Genomic DNA, 15168 nt, shown 5'->3' on the forward strand with positions numbered 1-15168 from the left:
ACTTGTTGGTTTACCACATTTTTATCATCATATAATGTTTCTTTCGTTCACATATTATTTTAATGGCTCTTTTATACGTCTTGCGCTATTTTATTTTTACCAAACTGTAATTATCTGAGAAATCTGGGTGTATTCATAGTTTCATTGCTTTAGAAAGTATAAAAATGATTTGAAAGGAAAGAAAGAAAATTGTTTTGTGTTTCTCTTCCTGTTCACTCACGCACTGACACCGCCATCAGCTTCATTGTTCCCACCACCTACATTTTCATGGAAACATATTAAATTTAATTTTTAGCCAGAGCTTTCAGTGAATTTTGTGAATGTGATTAGTGTACAGTATTTGTCATCAGTTTTTTTATTTGACAGTATAATAGTATAATTTGGGGGAAATCAAAAATGTGTTTATGGTGGTTCATTTTCCACCTCAATTTCCCCATAAAAGCAAATTCATATCTCTGTTAATGTTGGAACAGCTTATTTAACTCTCAAGACGTGCTTTCAGTTGAGCATGGCGTTACTGAATTTGATGGTGTTGTTATTTGTGGATATTTAATTGTTTTTTAATGACTTATTTAACATAATATACTTAGTCAAACACAAGTGTGTGCTGAACTACAGTCAGCAAAGTCAAAAAATAAGAAAAGCTCAATGTCAAAAAATATTTTTGGTAAACATTTAACATTGCAAACATTGCAATTTACAACTTAAACTGTTCAGAAATATTGCAAGCATTTTGCAATGTTTACTTATATATTTATACTTTACATTATGGTAGAATCCTGTGTGGGGATGTCGGACCCCGCCACTAATAATCAAAAATACAGGAATTGTTATTCAGTATGTGCAACTATATTACACAACGCTTTGTTGCAAGTGCTGGTGGAAAACACTAAATGTTTGACTAACGATTTAACACAATACTTTTCAAGATGTAGTCAAAACAGCTTTTTCAAAGTAACTGGAAGCTTGAAAGCACAAAGCAAGCAGTTGAGAGAATTTCCCAAAACTTCTGAGGTTTGACAGCCAAACATATTTTTGTAACACTCTCTGGGTTTAGAGAAGCGGTACATAAATCACGGTTTGAAATCACGGTCAGCACCATGTCCACCAGCTGAGGTTCACATGACCTCCTACGACTCCTGCACCTGTTTTCCACATCCCCTTGTGCATCGGCATCCCTTTATATATATCCAAGCTCAACAGCAGTCATCGGGCTATGATCCTGCCTCATGAAAGCAACTTACTTTGGCTCCATCTAAATTGTGGGGTCTTTCTCCGTCTCCATATCGTTCTTTCTCTACTCAGCCCTAAAATATTTGTCTTGCTGTTCAAACTGACCCTTCTAGGTACCCCTCTTTTGGCTGACCTCTCTCCCTGTCAGTTATTGCTCTTGGCACTGCGACCAGTCTTACTTAGCACAGAAGAAAGTTCATTCAGCAGATTAGGCGGCATAATAGCCTCCCCACCTACAACAGGTCTCCTGCCGATGGTCTTACAGCCACTCTGAGGAGGAACTGGCAAAGCCATGAGGTGCGAGTGTCTGGATAGGGACGGGGATGGGAGGAGTCGAGGCTGGCTAGCGTCCAAAGAGGTTCTTCTGCGCGGGACTTCTGGGGCTTTCAGCATGTTGTTGAGCTGTGGGCAGTTGGCTGTGGTGTGGATGGCATCCATGATGGGTTTTGGGTTGCCATCATCAAAAGAGGTCCTCCTGTCTATCAGCTGTGGGCAGATATGGCAGATAAAGATTATTTGGAATGGATTGAATTTAAGGCAACTACAGACTACAGGGCTAACTACACCACATTTTTTCATGTCAGGAGAATTCCTTGTTCTAAAGTTTACATTGGGAATCAAATTTCTAAGGAACTGTCAATAAACCTGACCTTCTTTATAAGGTGATCTCAACCTGAGTTCTTACCATCATGGCAACTGATTGAAATCAAAATGTCTATTTTACTGTAGCCATTCACTCTTTTTTTTTTCATTACCTTGCACATAACAAAAACTCCCCAACTACTGAACCCAAAGAGTGGTAACAAAATGACCCTGTACATCAGACTTTTCATGAACACTGTGAAAGCTGCATCAACCTTCAAATGGCCACATTAAGTGATCGATTTTGGACCTTGTTAAAGGCTCTACGCGGCCATACTTTTGATCTAAAAGCTAGCATCAGCATGCTAACATGCTCACAGTGACAATGCTGACCAATATGCTGATTTTAGCAGGTATGATACTGATTTCTCACCTGTTCGCTGGAATTATTGTTGTCTGTTGGAATCTTCCGGCCTTCGGTCACAGCTCCCCCTCTGGAGGATTTGTGATCTGCTGCTTCTTTCGTGTTAGCGCTCTTTGAACAGAGGTCAGAACCGTACTGAAGACACAGAGCCAGCAGAAATTAGTAGCGCCGTAATAATAAACCTATTTGTGGTGGTCATTCAGTGTGGACAGCACAGATAGCCTATGATTCATTGCCCTCATTTTCTCTTTGAGTTATGTATGTTTGGACTATTGCTGTTTGTACTTGGCCTCTACAAGGGTCAAAAGAAAGTCTAATAACACATAAACACACATCTAAACTTACATGCACACACTAGATGAAGGGAATGTGAAGTATGCAGCATTATTTCTTCTTTTTATTCACAATTTCCATGAAGTTTCCATCATTATAATTTGAAACTACCTACTATAAAGTAAAGAAGAAAAAGTAGAGTTGGTATCAGTGTATAGGTATATATTGCTGGTTCTGGCAGGACTAATATGAGACTCTTTAAAAGTGAGGAACAGCGAGAGGGTGACAATCCTCTGTTCCATTGCAGCAGTCCATGTTCTGATCTTTAGCTAAACTTTCTCTTTAACAATGTCTCTTTTTTTTTTTTTTATCACTGTGGCCTCCAGACCTATAGAACTGTCTCTCTTTAGCAAATCCTTATTTCATCACTGCTAGGACCCGTCCTTGGACCTTTCCACCTTCCCTGAACCCTCCAACACTCACTACCACCATCCATTCCACCTTGCTTCAAAATTAGGTCCTCCATCGCTAGTTGCTATGGAAACTGTCGGAGCACAATGCTCGCTAACAGGTAAGAGAAAGGAAATCAAGAACACCGAAGTGTTCTCTGTCTGGTTTTTCATCTACACTTTCTTTCTGCCCTTCCCACAAGTCATGCGTCCTTCTCACAAGCCCCTGTGTTGGAAGCTGACAATCCTGATATTTAGAGGATTTGGGAGGAGAATCCTAATATTTTTAGCCGGATCCAGTCTGCTATAGATTTAGTTGTTGCTTCTCCAAAGAGCACAGAAAAAGTCACTGTGCCCACTGAAATAAACACCTTGAAACAACAGACAAAAATTGGCTTCCCCTTTGATCAATCTCTCCTTGACAGTGTTGCCCTTTTACTTGCTAACCCAAACTAAGGCACTAAAAGGCTTTTACAGTAAACACCTGTGATAAACAACACCACTGCTGCAGACGGGTTCCCATAAAGGAAGCCGAGCAGAGAGCTAATACTGATTAAATGTGCTGAACATACAATACGGAGCTGTGAAATCTCGAGCTACGGTTAGATATTTCAGTTTGGGATGAGTGTGATGTTCAAGTTACAATCATTTACTTGGTAATGAGCTGAAAATAGACATATGTTTTTAGTCTAATGAGGAAACAAGACAGTTATTTCACAAAGTGGTTAGGGAATGAATGTGAGAGTGAAAAATAATGCAGAAATATGACACATTCGTAGCAGTTCTGCCCGTGTTTGCTTTGCCTTGCATTATTTATGTCATATGTGCTGTGTCAGCGACTGACAGTGACAACACTTAGCTGTATCTTGGGGCTAAGTACCACAATATGATTGTTATGGTCGCCTTGACCTTATTCTCACAGCTTTTCCACATAAAATGATTTATGTTATTGCTGAGTGACCTCGAAAACTTAACAGTTCTTCCCCTGTTTATGTATTTCATCTGCCTAACAGCACAATGGAAATGGATGATTTGGGGAAAATATGATTTATCATTTCTCCTTGTTCCAAGATATAGATTGTAAAAGATGATTTATTCCGGCCATAATCGAGTGTATTTTTCATCCAAATAAGGAAGAGAAAAAAGGAGGATGTGTCCACAATGTGCGTGTCACACTCACAGATATTTTTGGGTTGCAGCAGAACAGTAAAATGGTTAGAGAAGGTGCACACGTACTTCTCCTGCTCATTAAATCTCTTCATCTTGCTTTTGCATGACTGCGCTCCTCACTCTTGCTCTAACATCTCCTTTGCACGTCATCTTACCTTCATCCTGATGATGTCCGTCACCCAGCTGACCTGCGCCTCCCTGTTCTCGCAGCAGAAATGCCTGAGGAGGGAAAGCTCATTCGCTGATTTCCACCTCGTTATTTTCACACTAATTTTAACCAGGTGACTGGATTCGGTGATTCACAGCACTAGACACAGTGTCTTCTCAGGGGACAGTTCATTGATCACTATAAATACTTAACGATAGGTGGGCTGGATGCAATTACCTTTGATTACACGATTCTGCATGGGTAAAGTATCCCTTTGCAGCAGCGATTAGTACTGTAAGTATCAATCTAGGATGATGGTTTAAATAATACCTGTCACCTATTTGCGTTTGTACGTTATTCTACTTGGTTTCGAGTTATTTCTGGTCTCTGCTAATGTGGTCATGTTCTATATTGTAAATAACTGTACGTATGCTATTATGAAAGCCATCTTAGACTAAATTTGTGAATTGTGAATTGGGCTATACAAATAAAATCCATTTAAATTGACAATGTAGCACTGAAGGTCGAGCAATAAATATTCCTATTTTTTGTAAATTAAGTTTAACAAGTATAAGGTTCACTTTACTTAGCGTGTTAGCATGCTAACATTTGCTAATTAGCATAAAACACACAATCCCTCAAATGAATGAAATATTTTCGTGTAAACCAAAGTGGTGGAAGTACCGACTAACAGAGTCACCTCCAGAGGCTTTATGATAACAATCTCTTGAGTGGTCTTGTCTCCTCGCCAATTGGTCAGAAATATTCCCAACCTATTCAAAAATGTCTTATTGAAATAAGAATGGGTTTATACAGATATCAGAGATGCCATGAGAGTAGCTAGCTTTCATCATGGAATTGCATTAGTCAACTTGGAGGGCGGCTCTTTCCATGCAGGAGCAGATAATGGTTCACAAGGAGGCTACAAACAGAGATTTGATTTAAAAAAAAAAGAGAAAATCCTTGTGTATCATTTTCTTTCTTGAGTCAGCCAGACAGCAGCCTGTCACTATGTAACCATCACTAATAAACACTCAGTTGTCATGTAAAGTACACCTGGCTAAAACTTATGCATGAATCAGCTGTCTAGAGGATGTAGTTTGTGATACTGTCCAGGTGTTTCTATTATTTTGTCCATGCCATTAATTTCAATGAGGGTAAGCTAAATAACTGAAACACCTCTCTGTATATAGGCAATACAGTTCAACTGCACCACAACCCATATAGTTGAATCAACAGTTTAAAAATTATAACCTTCACGGATTTATTGAAGGGCTATTAGTTTTAGCTAGGTGTACCTAATAAAATGGTATCTGAGGATATCTTAACTGCACTGATCGCCCCACTACTAACCCATTTGGATTTGGATCATTACAAAATGCTTAAACTTCAACTTTCTTACTCTCCATCACTTGATTCTTTCTGTTTTGATGCTGTATTAAGTAGAAAGGATAAAAGTCACACTCATCAATTACTGAAATGGAGAATTTCTGCACCGCACTCACCATTGCTGTTTATCAGTGTAGACCGTGAAGCCCCAGCTGTTAAACGAGAAGGACACGGGTCAGATTTTGAGATTTCGGTTCTGCAAGCTGAAACCTGCAATTTCCTGTGCACCCGTGTCATTTGAAGATAGACGTTGTAAACATGTTTTTGTGGAAGGAAATGCACAATATTAAAGTGTCCAACTCCTGAAGAAGACGAGAAATCTTGTTTAAAAAGTATTGGTAAAGATAGCAGCAGGTCAAAACCTTTTAAAATAAAATGGAAAAACAATAATAATTAGACTAATCAGTGAAGTTCCAGCACCACATGTTTATGCATGGACAGTCCTCAGTATGCTGTGGGCCAAAGAGTACAATACACAGAGCACATTCTGTTCATCTATAAGCCTTTTCTGCTGGGAGAGATGCAAGAGTCTCTAAAGTAGTCTGGAAAGTGGGAGTGTTCCTGTATTGCAACACAGACCAAGTCTGCTGTCTGTACATTAAATGATCCCATGTGGATACTTTTAATTGCATGATGTTGCAGGCTAAATAATGACTCTTCCCATCCACACAATATTTCCATAGGCTTAAAGGTATACGTACTATACTATGGTATACACGTATGTCTGTATAATATGTTTCAGTGTGAATTAATCTATGCAGAGGCAGCATGAGGTGAAAAGAGCACCTTCCTGGAGAATACACCTTCCCCGAAACCCTTCACAGCTGTGGCTGAATAGGAGGAGAGAAGTGGGGGAAGAACAAAGCGAGAGAGGGGGCAGAGATGGTGAGCCCACAGCCTGGAGCGCCACTCCTGTGAGTTAAGGCAGCCGAACCAACCCCGCAGTAGGCCGCTCACAGATAGACCTCTGCCTAATGAGGTACTGGAGCGCTGCCTCTCCTAACCCTCTCACTATGACTCTCCGTTCTCCTCAGCACTCTGTCTTTATTTCTTTATTCACCGTATCACTTCTCCCACTGCCCACTCAACAGTATATCTGTGATACCGCGCTGTATCAGTGTTTCCTTCTGTCCCTCTTTCCCCACTCACTCTTCATCTCCCACTCCCTCTCTTTTATCCAGTTTTCCTCTCCTGAAGGACGGCGTAATGCAGACAGTCGCTTACCGGACTCATTTTTCACGCTTCCCCAGACTCCAAATTCCGACATGGGGAAAAATTATGAGGAATTATAATTGCGTTATGTGAAATATAAGGTTTGGCTTCTCAGAAATCTCCTCTTTGTTTGACCAATAAGGACTGCTCAGGCTTTGGCATGTGTCATAAATTATAATCATAGAAGATCATTAAAATAAAACAGTGGCAGCAATGTTTTCTATCCACAGGAGCGGAGTTTGATAATTTGTATTTGTTAAAATGCAATTACATTTAATCAATTTCATTACTGTGAAAAATAAGACGGGGTCAGGTTATCTCCTGGTGAGGCAAAACTTTGAGGGCAAAGACAGAGCAATATATCCTTGGCGACAACTAGCTTGCACAAAAAATTAAGGAAAAGTACACTCAAAAGCACAGTAGCGATGCTAAATAACCACTAGTTCATCTTAATCACACAGAGCGGCGAATTTGCTAAGAATGCGCAGCAGTTGTTTCGGCACTAATGAGTCACGTTTGACCACATTCATCATGCAGCATGGAAAAATTACAGATTAATTGTTTGGCTTAATGAAATAAAATATTGAACTATTTATTGCACCACAAATATGCAAGGAGAGCATGTAAATGTATACAAATGACCACTAAAACTGGTTCACATCTTGTGGCATATGATGGCAGAGGCAGTTGTGCCTGTGATTTAAAGTCTGGGCGAAGCAGGTGTAAAATTTGTGGCACTTTTATTGGCTGCTCACAGAGGGAGACAGATATCTGACCACTTCTTATCATCCACATTTCGGAAATATCGACAGGCCAATGAAAGCCACTTCTCTGATCGAAACAAAGAATACTACTGCAGCATATGAATGAATCCACTTTTCACAAGCTCGCAATACAAAACCGCAGGCTACGAGACTGAGTTCACTATTTCCAAGTATTTTGCAGCTTATAACAGACGCAAGAGCAGCCAATCATGTACTTATTTCACATTATTATAACACATTGACAACTTCTTTGCATATTAGGAGTACAATAGAATTTAGAGTGGCAAGCTCAGTTCAGCACTGAGCTTGAAATAAAAAGGGGCTGTCCACTTACAAGGTTTTTCTCAAGCTTTCAGCCACGTATCATGGTTTTCCTCACTGGACAGTGTAGTATGACAAATAAAGCTAATAGGACCTTGAGTTACGATCCACGTGTATATTCATGCATAATATCAAAAGAACCAATCAACTCAACCAGCTCATGGAGCCTTTTTTTGATTCAGTCCCTGGCCTTCATGCTCAGAATACGGCAGATTATGTACATTATGTTCACTGGGTTCTCTTTTCTTGGTCTTAAATGATCCAGCATCAAGTCTTAATGGTCAGCAGCACAAGCGAATGAGCGCCAAAGCAGCTGTGGTCATTTACGCATCATTACCTACTACCGCAGAGAATTAAATCCATACGTCATTCACATACATTCATTTTCATAGGAAAATATGTTCACTGTGCATGTGAGTGCAGTTTACCTGGTTGGAGGTTTGAGTTTTTTCTTCAGGCCCAGGTAGCATTTCGCAGAGTTCAGCTGGATCACTTTCTCTGCTTTAGTGCCCTGCAAGAAAAACAAAATGAACCCCCCCCCCCGCCATTAATAAATCAATGATGAAAAAAATAAGGCACACATTAAACTGAATTCATCCACTGTACAGGAACCACAATAAAATAATCTGCGCAGCCTCGCAACACAACAATCAAACTGAATCATTACCAGCAAACCTCTTCTTCCAAGCAACAAGGAACAAAGAACAAAGTAGAAGAGAACAAAGCGAACAAAATCAAAGTTATGTCTTGCCTCTGACACCTACACATCACAGCCCACCGTCTATCTTCATCTTCATCTATCTATAATTTGTGCTTAATACAGAACTGGAAATAATTGGAGAGGCCAAAGGATATCAATTAAATTTCAGAAACACTTCTAATTTGCTTTGCATTTACACAGTAATTAGCCACATTCTTCTGCAACCTGATATTTAGAAAAGCTTTCAGTGAAAGAGCCCCTCACCAGTTTCCCTCCCCCATACAGCCAGAATTACTGCACCCCCATTAATTATTAACACTTCTTCACACTCCTTTACGAATCCCATGTTTCAACTGCAGAAATGTGCTGAGAAGAAAAGCCCTCCAGGGAGCTCGGGCCTGCTGGTCCTCTCTGGAGCGCACACTGTATTCTTTCTTTTTCGAAAGAAACTGGGAAGTCCGCTGCCATCAGCAGCCTTTATTTTTCCTCCATAATTTGAAAATTTGGAACACTGAGATGGACATGTCGCCAGGGAGATGAAGCAGAGAGAGTCTGGGTGGAGCTCGGTCTATTTGGTTTGCGGTTATGTAGGCGCCGTTCTAACACGTTTTGGCTTTCTTAAGCAGCTCTGTAACCTTTTAAATTTCCTCGTGACACAAGCAGCGGCAAGTGTTTACAGTAGATGTGGCGGCAAGATTAAGCCGAAAATAAAAGTGTGCTCACTTTGATATCTCTGTAGAGCAGCAGCTTCTCTGCACGTAGGACAACATACTTGTCCTGGAATTTGTGCCCCGACAGCAGTTTGGAGGATCCATCGTTGAACTTCAGATAGTCTCCTTTTATAATCTGCCTTTGGTGTGCTGTAAAGCACAACAGATCAAAGAGGAATATTTTCTATCAGCCCAAAGTGGATGGATAAGTCTATCAAGTGGTGGTGAAACATTTAGTCAGTTTAATCAATGCTTTGATAACTGTTTGATCGTTGGGTTTTGGTGGGTTCTTTTCAGTTGTATAATGCTGCAAATTGGAAAATCTTTGGACTAATGTTTGGATAAAACAAGTAATTCGAAGATATCACCACTGGTTCTGGAAACTTATGATGGGCAATTTCCATTATAGTCACACACACATCCCCTCCATTGTAACCACTTTTCATGTAAAATGGATATCATTCAACACTGAAGTTGTAATTAAATACAAATTAGTGTTGTCACAGTGTTTTTGGTGACAGATTATTTTTTAAAAATCAATTGCAATCCTACAATGAACAATGACCCGTAATAACTTTTACTTTTTTACTTTTTTTTATGGTTTTGTACCATTAATTGAATGATGTACCTTTACCATCAGTCATCACTCTTTTGGCTCCAGAAAACTTCTTTATAACAAGAAAAGCAGAGCTAGGGCAGTCCAAGGTACTCCACTCCAGCACCTGCTCAAGAATCTTCTCATTGTGGTGCAATGGTCGCTCTGTTGAAAATAAAAGATATCAGGTCAGTGGGAGAGGTATGAGTGGCAGCTAATTCTGCTAGGAAATAGCAAGGGTCAAACCAAAATGATCAAAAAATCAGCAACAAAGCCAGTGTGTCTTCTCTTCTTGCATGAATTAAAATGCATGAATCCAAATCACAAACTCATATAAAATCCATGACTAATTCCAGTTAACCGAATAATAAAATTATGTTGTTGTTCTCCCCATTTTCATCATAGAGCAGTTTAAATTATCTCCAGCATATCAGGACCTGATTATAAAAACACAGTCATGTGCAAAATAGACCTATTATCTCTTGCTAATTGGTGAACAGGGTACATGTTATCAGCCAAGAAAAAAGTAGATAATTTGTGTACCACCACCCCTGCTCTGATGCCTCCATCTCTACACCCTGTTTTTCATAACCGAAGGAGGTAAAAAGAGCCACAATGGCATAACTTATTAATAACAGTGGGCTTATCTTCTCTCTGGAATCTCTGCAGACCCAGGCCATGGAATTAGTTCCTCATTTCCCAACAAATATTAGCTTCCCTTTTCTGCCTATTGTCCTCGATAACAGTGTTTATCTGTAGCTATCCCTTAAAATGGCTAATTAACGCACTTTCCCTCCCTTCTTTGTGGTTTTATGAGCAAAACCTGTCACGCTACCGCCTTCAAAATAGCTTGACTGTTTACTCTTCCACAGACATATTGTCTTGGCATGGAAAATATGCTGAACCGTCAGCAAATATATTCAGTATTCAACACACCTTCATTTTTAGAAGAGGACGGCATGTCCTCTGTAACTTTGTGAGGAGAAAAACAAACATAAGAGCGCAGTGTAAACTCCCAGTGAACTGATGAAAAGTGCATGGGGACCGCCAGCTAAGCAACTTCGCGACGAAGCTCAACTTTGACTTCCCCTTGCTCACCGCTTCCCGCGGTATGATCAAAAGCGGCTGTGTGAGGCATGGGGTGCCATCAGCGCATATTAATGCAAGATGAGGTGGGTCAGATCCCTAGGTCGATCATGCAAGGAAGATGAAGGTAATTTATGACATATGATGGTTAAGATGATTAATTAATGTGCATATCATCAAACTGACGATGCTTGGCTAATTTCTCAGTGTGCTTCCATGTTCACGGACATTGGTTCATTAGAGAGATAGCATAATCTTCTAGTCACAAGGTCCTTGGATGAGAGGAAGTGTGATCTTTGTATGTGCCCCCGATGAGAATAGCCATTTAAAAGCTGATGTGGTGCATCAATCACTAATTGGATATACACTGTAGACGACAGTAGAAGGTTCAGAGCAAAGACCTTTACTGCTGTGAGATGTGGGACTTGACAGCAGGGTAACCTTTAACTTAACTTGAACATGAAGTTAAGCTTCAACTCCAAAATCTTTGTACAGCTGGTGCACAGAGAGAAGCTGATTCAGTTCTAGTCGTGCAACAGGCACCTTTCACAGTACAACTAATGATAAGAAAAACAAATTGCAAACTATCCAGTTCGGTTCAATTAAAATTTCAGAAGTGCCCCTGCAATAACAGCTGATAGTAGTCAGTAATGCAATTGTGATATAATTTAAAATAAGAGAAAAAGACATGGGTATACAAATACAAGTTAGCTGACAATATCATAATAAACACAGTGACATTAAGACAAAACTACAGACCACAGTGGCAGAGGCAATCATTTTCAGAGAGAGAAGCGTATAGAAACACAATCATATTTGTCAGGCCTTTGTGAATCTACCACTTTAATTTAAATGAAATGACTTCTTGACCCTTCTGTCTAACAAGAATGCAGCATTTGTAACTGAAAATGCTCCTCTAATTGATTAAAATAAAATGCTTGTTAATTTCGTCAAATGGATTCTAAGAGGCTTTTTGCGTAAGCGAGAACTGTCTGAGGTAAAGAAAAACATGTTTCAATTTCAGTGTTGATTAAACTGCCTCACGGTGTTCCCCTGGTTCAAGCAGATTGTGGAGACGCATGTGTGGGGGGGCCTTTAAGCATGTCAATTCTGAAATGGACTATAACTACTATTAGCATTATGAAGCAAAACGTAGCCATAATGTAATTACTTTTCGTTGCAATACTGTTGAAATTCAATAAAAAATTAACAGTCGACACCTTGTTCAGTTACGTATCTCCAAATGCCCTCTTTTTTATTACAGCTCATGGTATTTGATGCCCAAGTTGGCTAGAAACAGTGGAGAGATGACAGGAAATGAGGGGAAACCAAACGTGAACCGGGGACATTGCAGTTTATGAGCAGTGCTTTGACCCCAGGACCCCCAGGCACATCTTTGAATGAACATTTAACAGCCACAGTAAGTTCACCATGATACAGAAAGTAGTGGAAGGTTTACCCAAAAACATACTGTGCTAATGCAGCCATCGGGGTGGCAACAGCCCCAATTATTCTGTCGAATACACTGACCTCATTTTGACCAGGACTCTGATTGGTGGAGATAATCAATACATCACTGTGGGTAATGCTGTTTTTCAGGATGCTCTGTGAAAAGGTGTCACAAGGGGGACTGGAGAAGATTCAATTGGGAAATCCTACATACCTAACTCTCCATTCTCAATGACTTCATAGGTGGTCCAGAGGTCATCGGCGTCAAAGGTGATGTTCCTCATACTCAGCGCAGTTTCTGCAAGCTCTGTGGACCGCATGCTGGGAGAGACCTTCAGCAAACGCAACAAGCAGATAAATACACACACCTGGGCAAAAAACAAAAAGGATGAAGAAGCATATAATGAGCATATAAAAGCTCAGACCATGAGCTCCTTGGATCAATAACCCCGTCTTCAACCATCTCTCCCTATGAAGAGCAATTCAGTGCTTAACATGTAACAATAACTGCACGGTTACCTGACTCGCAGCCATGTACGCTGTGCACTGATTAAATACTTGCTTCTTTGTCAAGTTATTAGGTGTACCTGAACAGGACCGAACAAAGCAAACGTGCTTCTTTACCCCACAGAGAGAAAGCGGAGTATTAAAGTCAAACTGTGCTTCTGAGTGCTCCTCTTTAACCCCGTCCCTATTCTAATGCTGCTGCCGACCTGTAAAAGGAGTCCGTAACCTACAGCGGCCCGCGCGCCTTGTAAAACGCAATTACTCACACAATTAAATCAGACGTTTCTTTGATTAGTTCGCTTTTGATTTATTTCAGTGGCTGCAATCCCATCAGGTTAAACCACAAATGTCTCAGCCCTATTCTATCAACCTCTCCGCCTCTCATTCTACCCACCCTCAGCTCTTATTCCTTCTCCTGCTTCACCTGCCTTCATCCCCCCTCCCTCTCTCTCTCTCTCTCCATCTTTACCTCACCTTACCACTGGGACCTATAAAGAAAGCAGGCACACACACAGACATGCCTGCTGAACGCACAGGTGCACACATTAAGACACACACACACACACACACACACACACACAGTTATACCTTGATTAAACAGCAGTTCTCTGGCTCTCTCTTCTCCAGGTACACCTCGAAGATCAAGTCCCCAGCTGGAGAGAACTGGGGAGGGAGAAAGAAAGGGAGGGGAAAACAGAGGGAGACAAAGAGATCAGTTGAATTACAAAAGCAATGCAGCTGGATTAATTGGCTTTTCTTCTAAATTCGTACTCCAGTGTGGCATGAATCTAAATGGAGAAAAGTGAGAGAAACGGTTCGAGGATTTGAGGAAACCAAAGGTCCTTTTCTGAGCTGGAGGCAAATGAAATCCTGGTAGCATTAAAAAAAAAACGGCAAAATAAAGAGAACACGTGCGAGACGAGGTGGAGGCGTAGGGTTCATGTTTCACCTACCCTGAAACTGAAAGGCTCTCCTCAGGTTTTAACTTTAGGTGTGCTGTCTTTTTAAACATGTTTTGAAGATGCACCAAGGAAAATGTTCCAGGGTGATAATGGAAATGGAAAAAAACTTAAAGCAAATTGACAGAATCAACCTAGCAGAGATGACAAGAGAGAGAGTTCAGTGTCGGTGTTTTTTTCCAATTTTGTATTAGTGAAAAACACAGAAATGCCACACAGCAGAAAAGGAAATATTTTCATCTGTTAAAACCATAACAAACTGATGCTTTTGTGTAAATAAAATCTCTAATTTCTAGAATATAATGCCGCATTCACATGGATTCAGGCAGGCGGTAGACAGCAAACAGACAACTTCTGCACGGCACGGGAAAAACAAACAGTCCGACAGAATGGCAGGATGGCAAAACTAAATAGGCATGACGACATGTTGCTACGGTGATGTCATAATGCTTACAAAAAACTGAGTATCCAGCTCTCTAAAATGATATATAGTTTGCCATCTACGTCTCACATCGGCTAATCAGTGTATACTAAACAAAATGTGTAGTAGCGAGGTTTTAAGCTAAGCTAAACTAGAGAAGTCATATTTTTGTTTTCACTGATTCCTGTCCCCACGTTACTGTAAGCTACATTAAGCTAAATTTAAGATAATCCTTGCTGCAGCTCCAAACTTAGGCAAAGATCAGGGTGGCATTTATCCTCTTCCTTTTCGCAAGGAAGCAAATAAACTACAGTAGTAGAAGTAAAAAAAATTAATTCAAAAATAGAAACAACTACTGATCCTTAGAATAGAAAAAGATGGACTTTGACAACAACGGTGGGTGGTAGTGGAAAATGTAAATCCAGATAATCCTCTTATATGGTGCCATTTGAATTTTTCACTCGCCGATCAATAGATAGATGAAACTGAAAACATTTCTCTCAGCTTAATATAACCTGTGTAAAATGAAAACGACTCCTAAGTGGCCTTTCTGCCCGACTTTCACGAGGTCAAATTCGTAGTTATTTTGCTCTTGTCACAGCACAAGAGCAGCACCTTTCCTTACGTGTTGGAGCTGTAATCCTTTCCATCCTAGATCCAATTAAAAAATATTTTTTGGTGGTGAAAACCACAGAGGTGAAGAGAGAGATTGATAATGTAGCAAGACAGAGAGCACCAAATCCGGATTTCTGGCCGGGTGGAGTGGTAATCCATCC

The 15168-nt window shown here is 40.3% G+C and overlaps 1 protein-coding gene across 1 annotated transcript in view; it reads right to left on the reverse strand.

Moving 5' to 3' along the window:
• Window positions 1-621: 621 nt before the first annotated feature.
• The window catches only part of arap2 (ArfGAP with RhoGAP domain, ankyrin repeat and PH domain 2), a 105873-nt gene continuing 91326 nt past the window's right edge, over window positions 622-15168 (reverse strand). Inside the window, exons 24-32 of the mRNA XM_070854712.1 lie at window positions 13601-13675; window positions 12720-12837; window positions 10004-10135; window positions 9389-9525; window positions 8394-8476; window positions 5785-5820; window positions 4287-4350; window positions 2249-2374; window positions 622-1719 (exon numbers count right to left, since the gene is read on the reverse strand). Of these exons, the coding sequence (XP_070710813.1) occupies window positions 1378-1719; window positions 2249-2374; window positions 4287-4350; window positions 5785-5820; window positions 8394-8476; window positions 9389-9525; window positions 10004-10135; window positions 12720-12837; window positions 13601-13675 (1113 nt within the window). The 3' untranslated portion in view covers window positions 622-1377. The remainder of the gene's footprint in view (window positions 1720-2248; window positions 2375-4286; window positions 4351-5784; window positions 5821-8393; window positions 8477-9388; window positions 9526-10003; window positions 10136-12719; window positions 12838-13600; window positions 13676-15168) is intronic.

This window comes from Pempheris klunzingeri, chromosome 23 (assembly GCF_042242105.1).
Source record: "Pempheris klunzingeri isolate RE-2024b chromosome 23, fPemKlu1.hap1, whole genome shotgun sequence".
In the NCBI taxonomy this organism is placed as follows: domain Eukaryota; kingdom Metazoa; phylum Chordata; class Actinopteri; order Acropomatiformes; family Pempheridae; genus Pempheris; species Pempheris klunzingeri.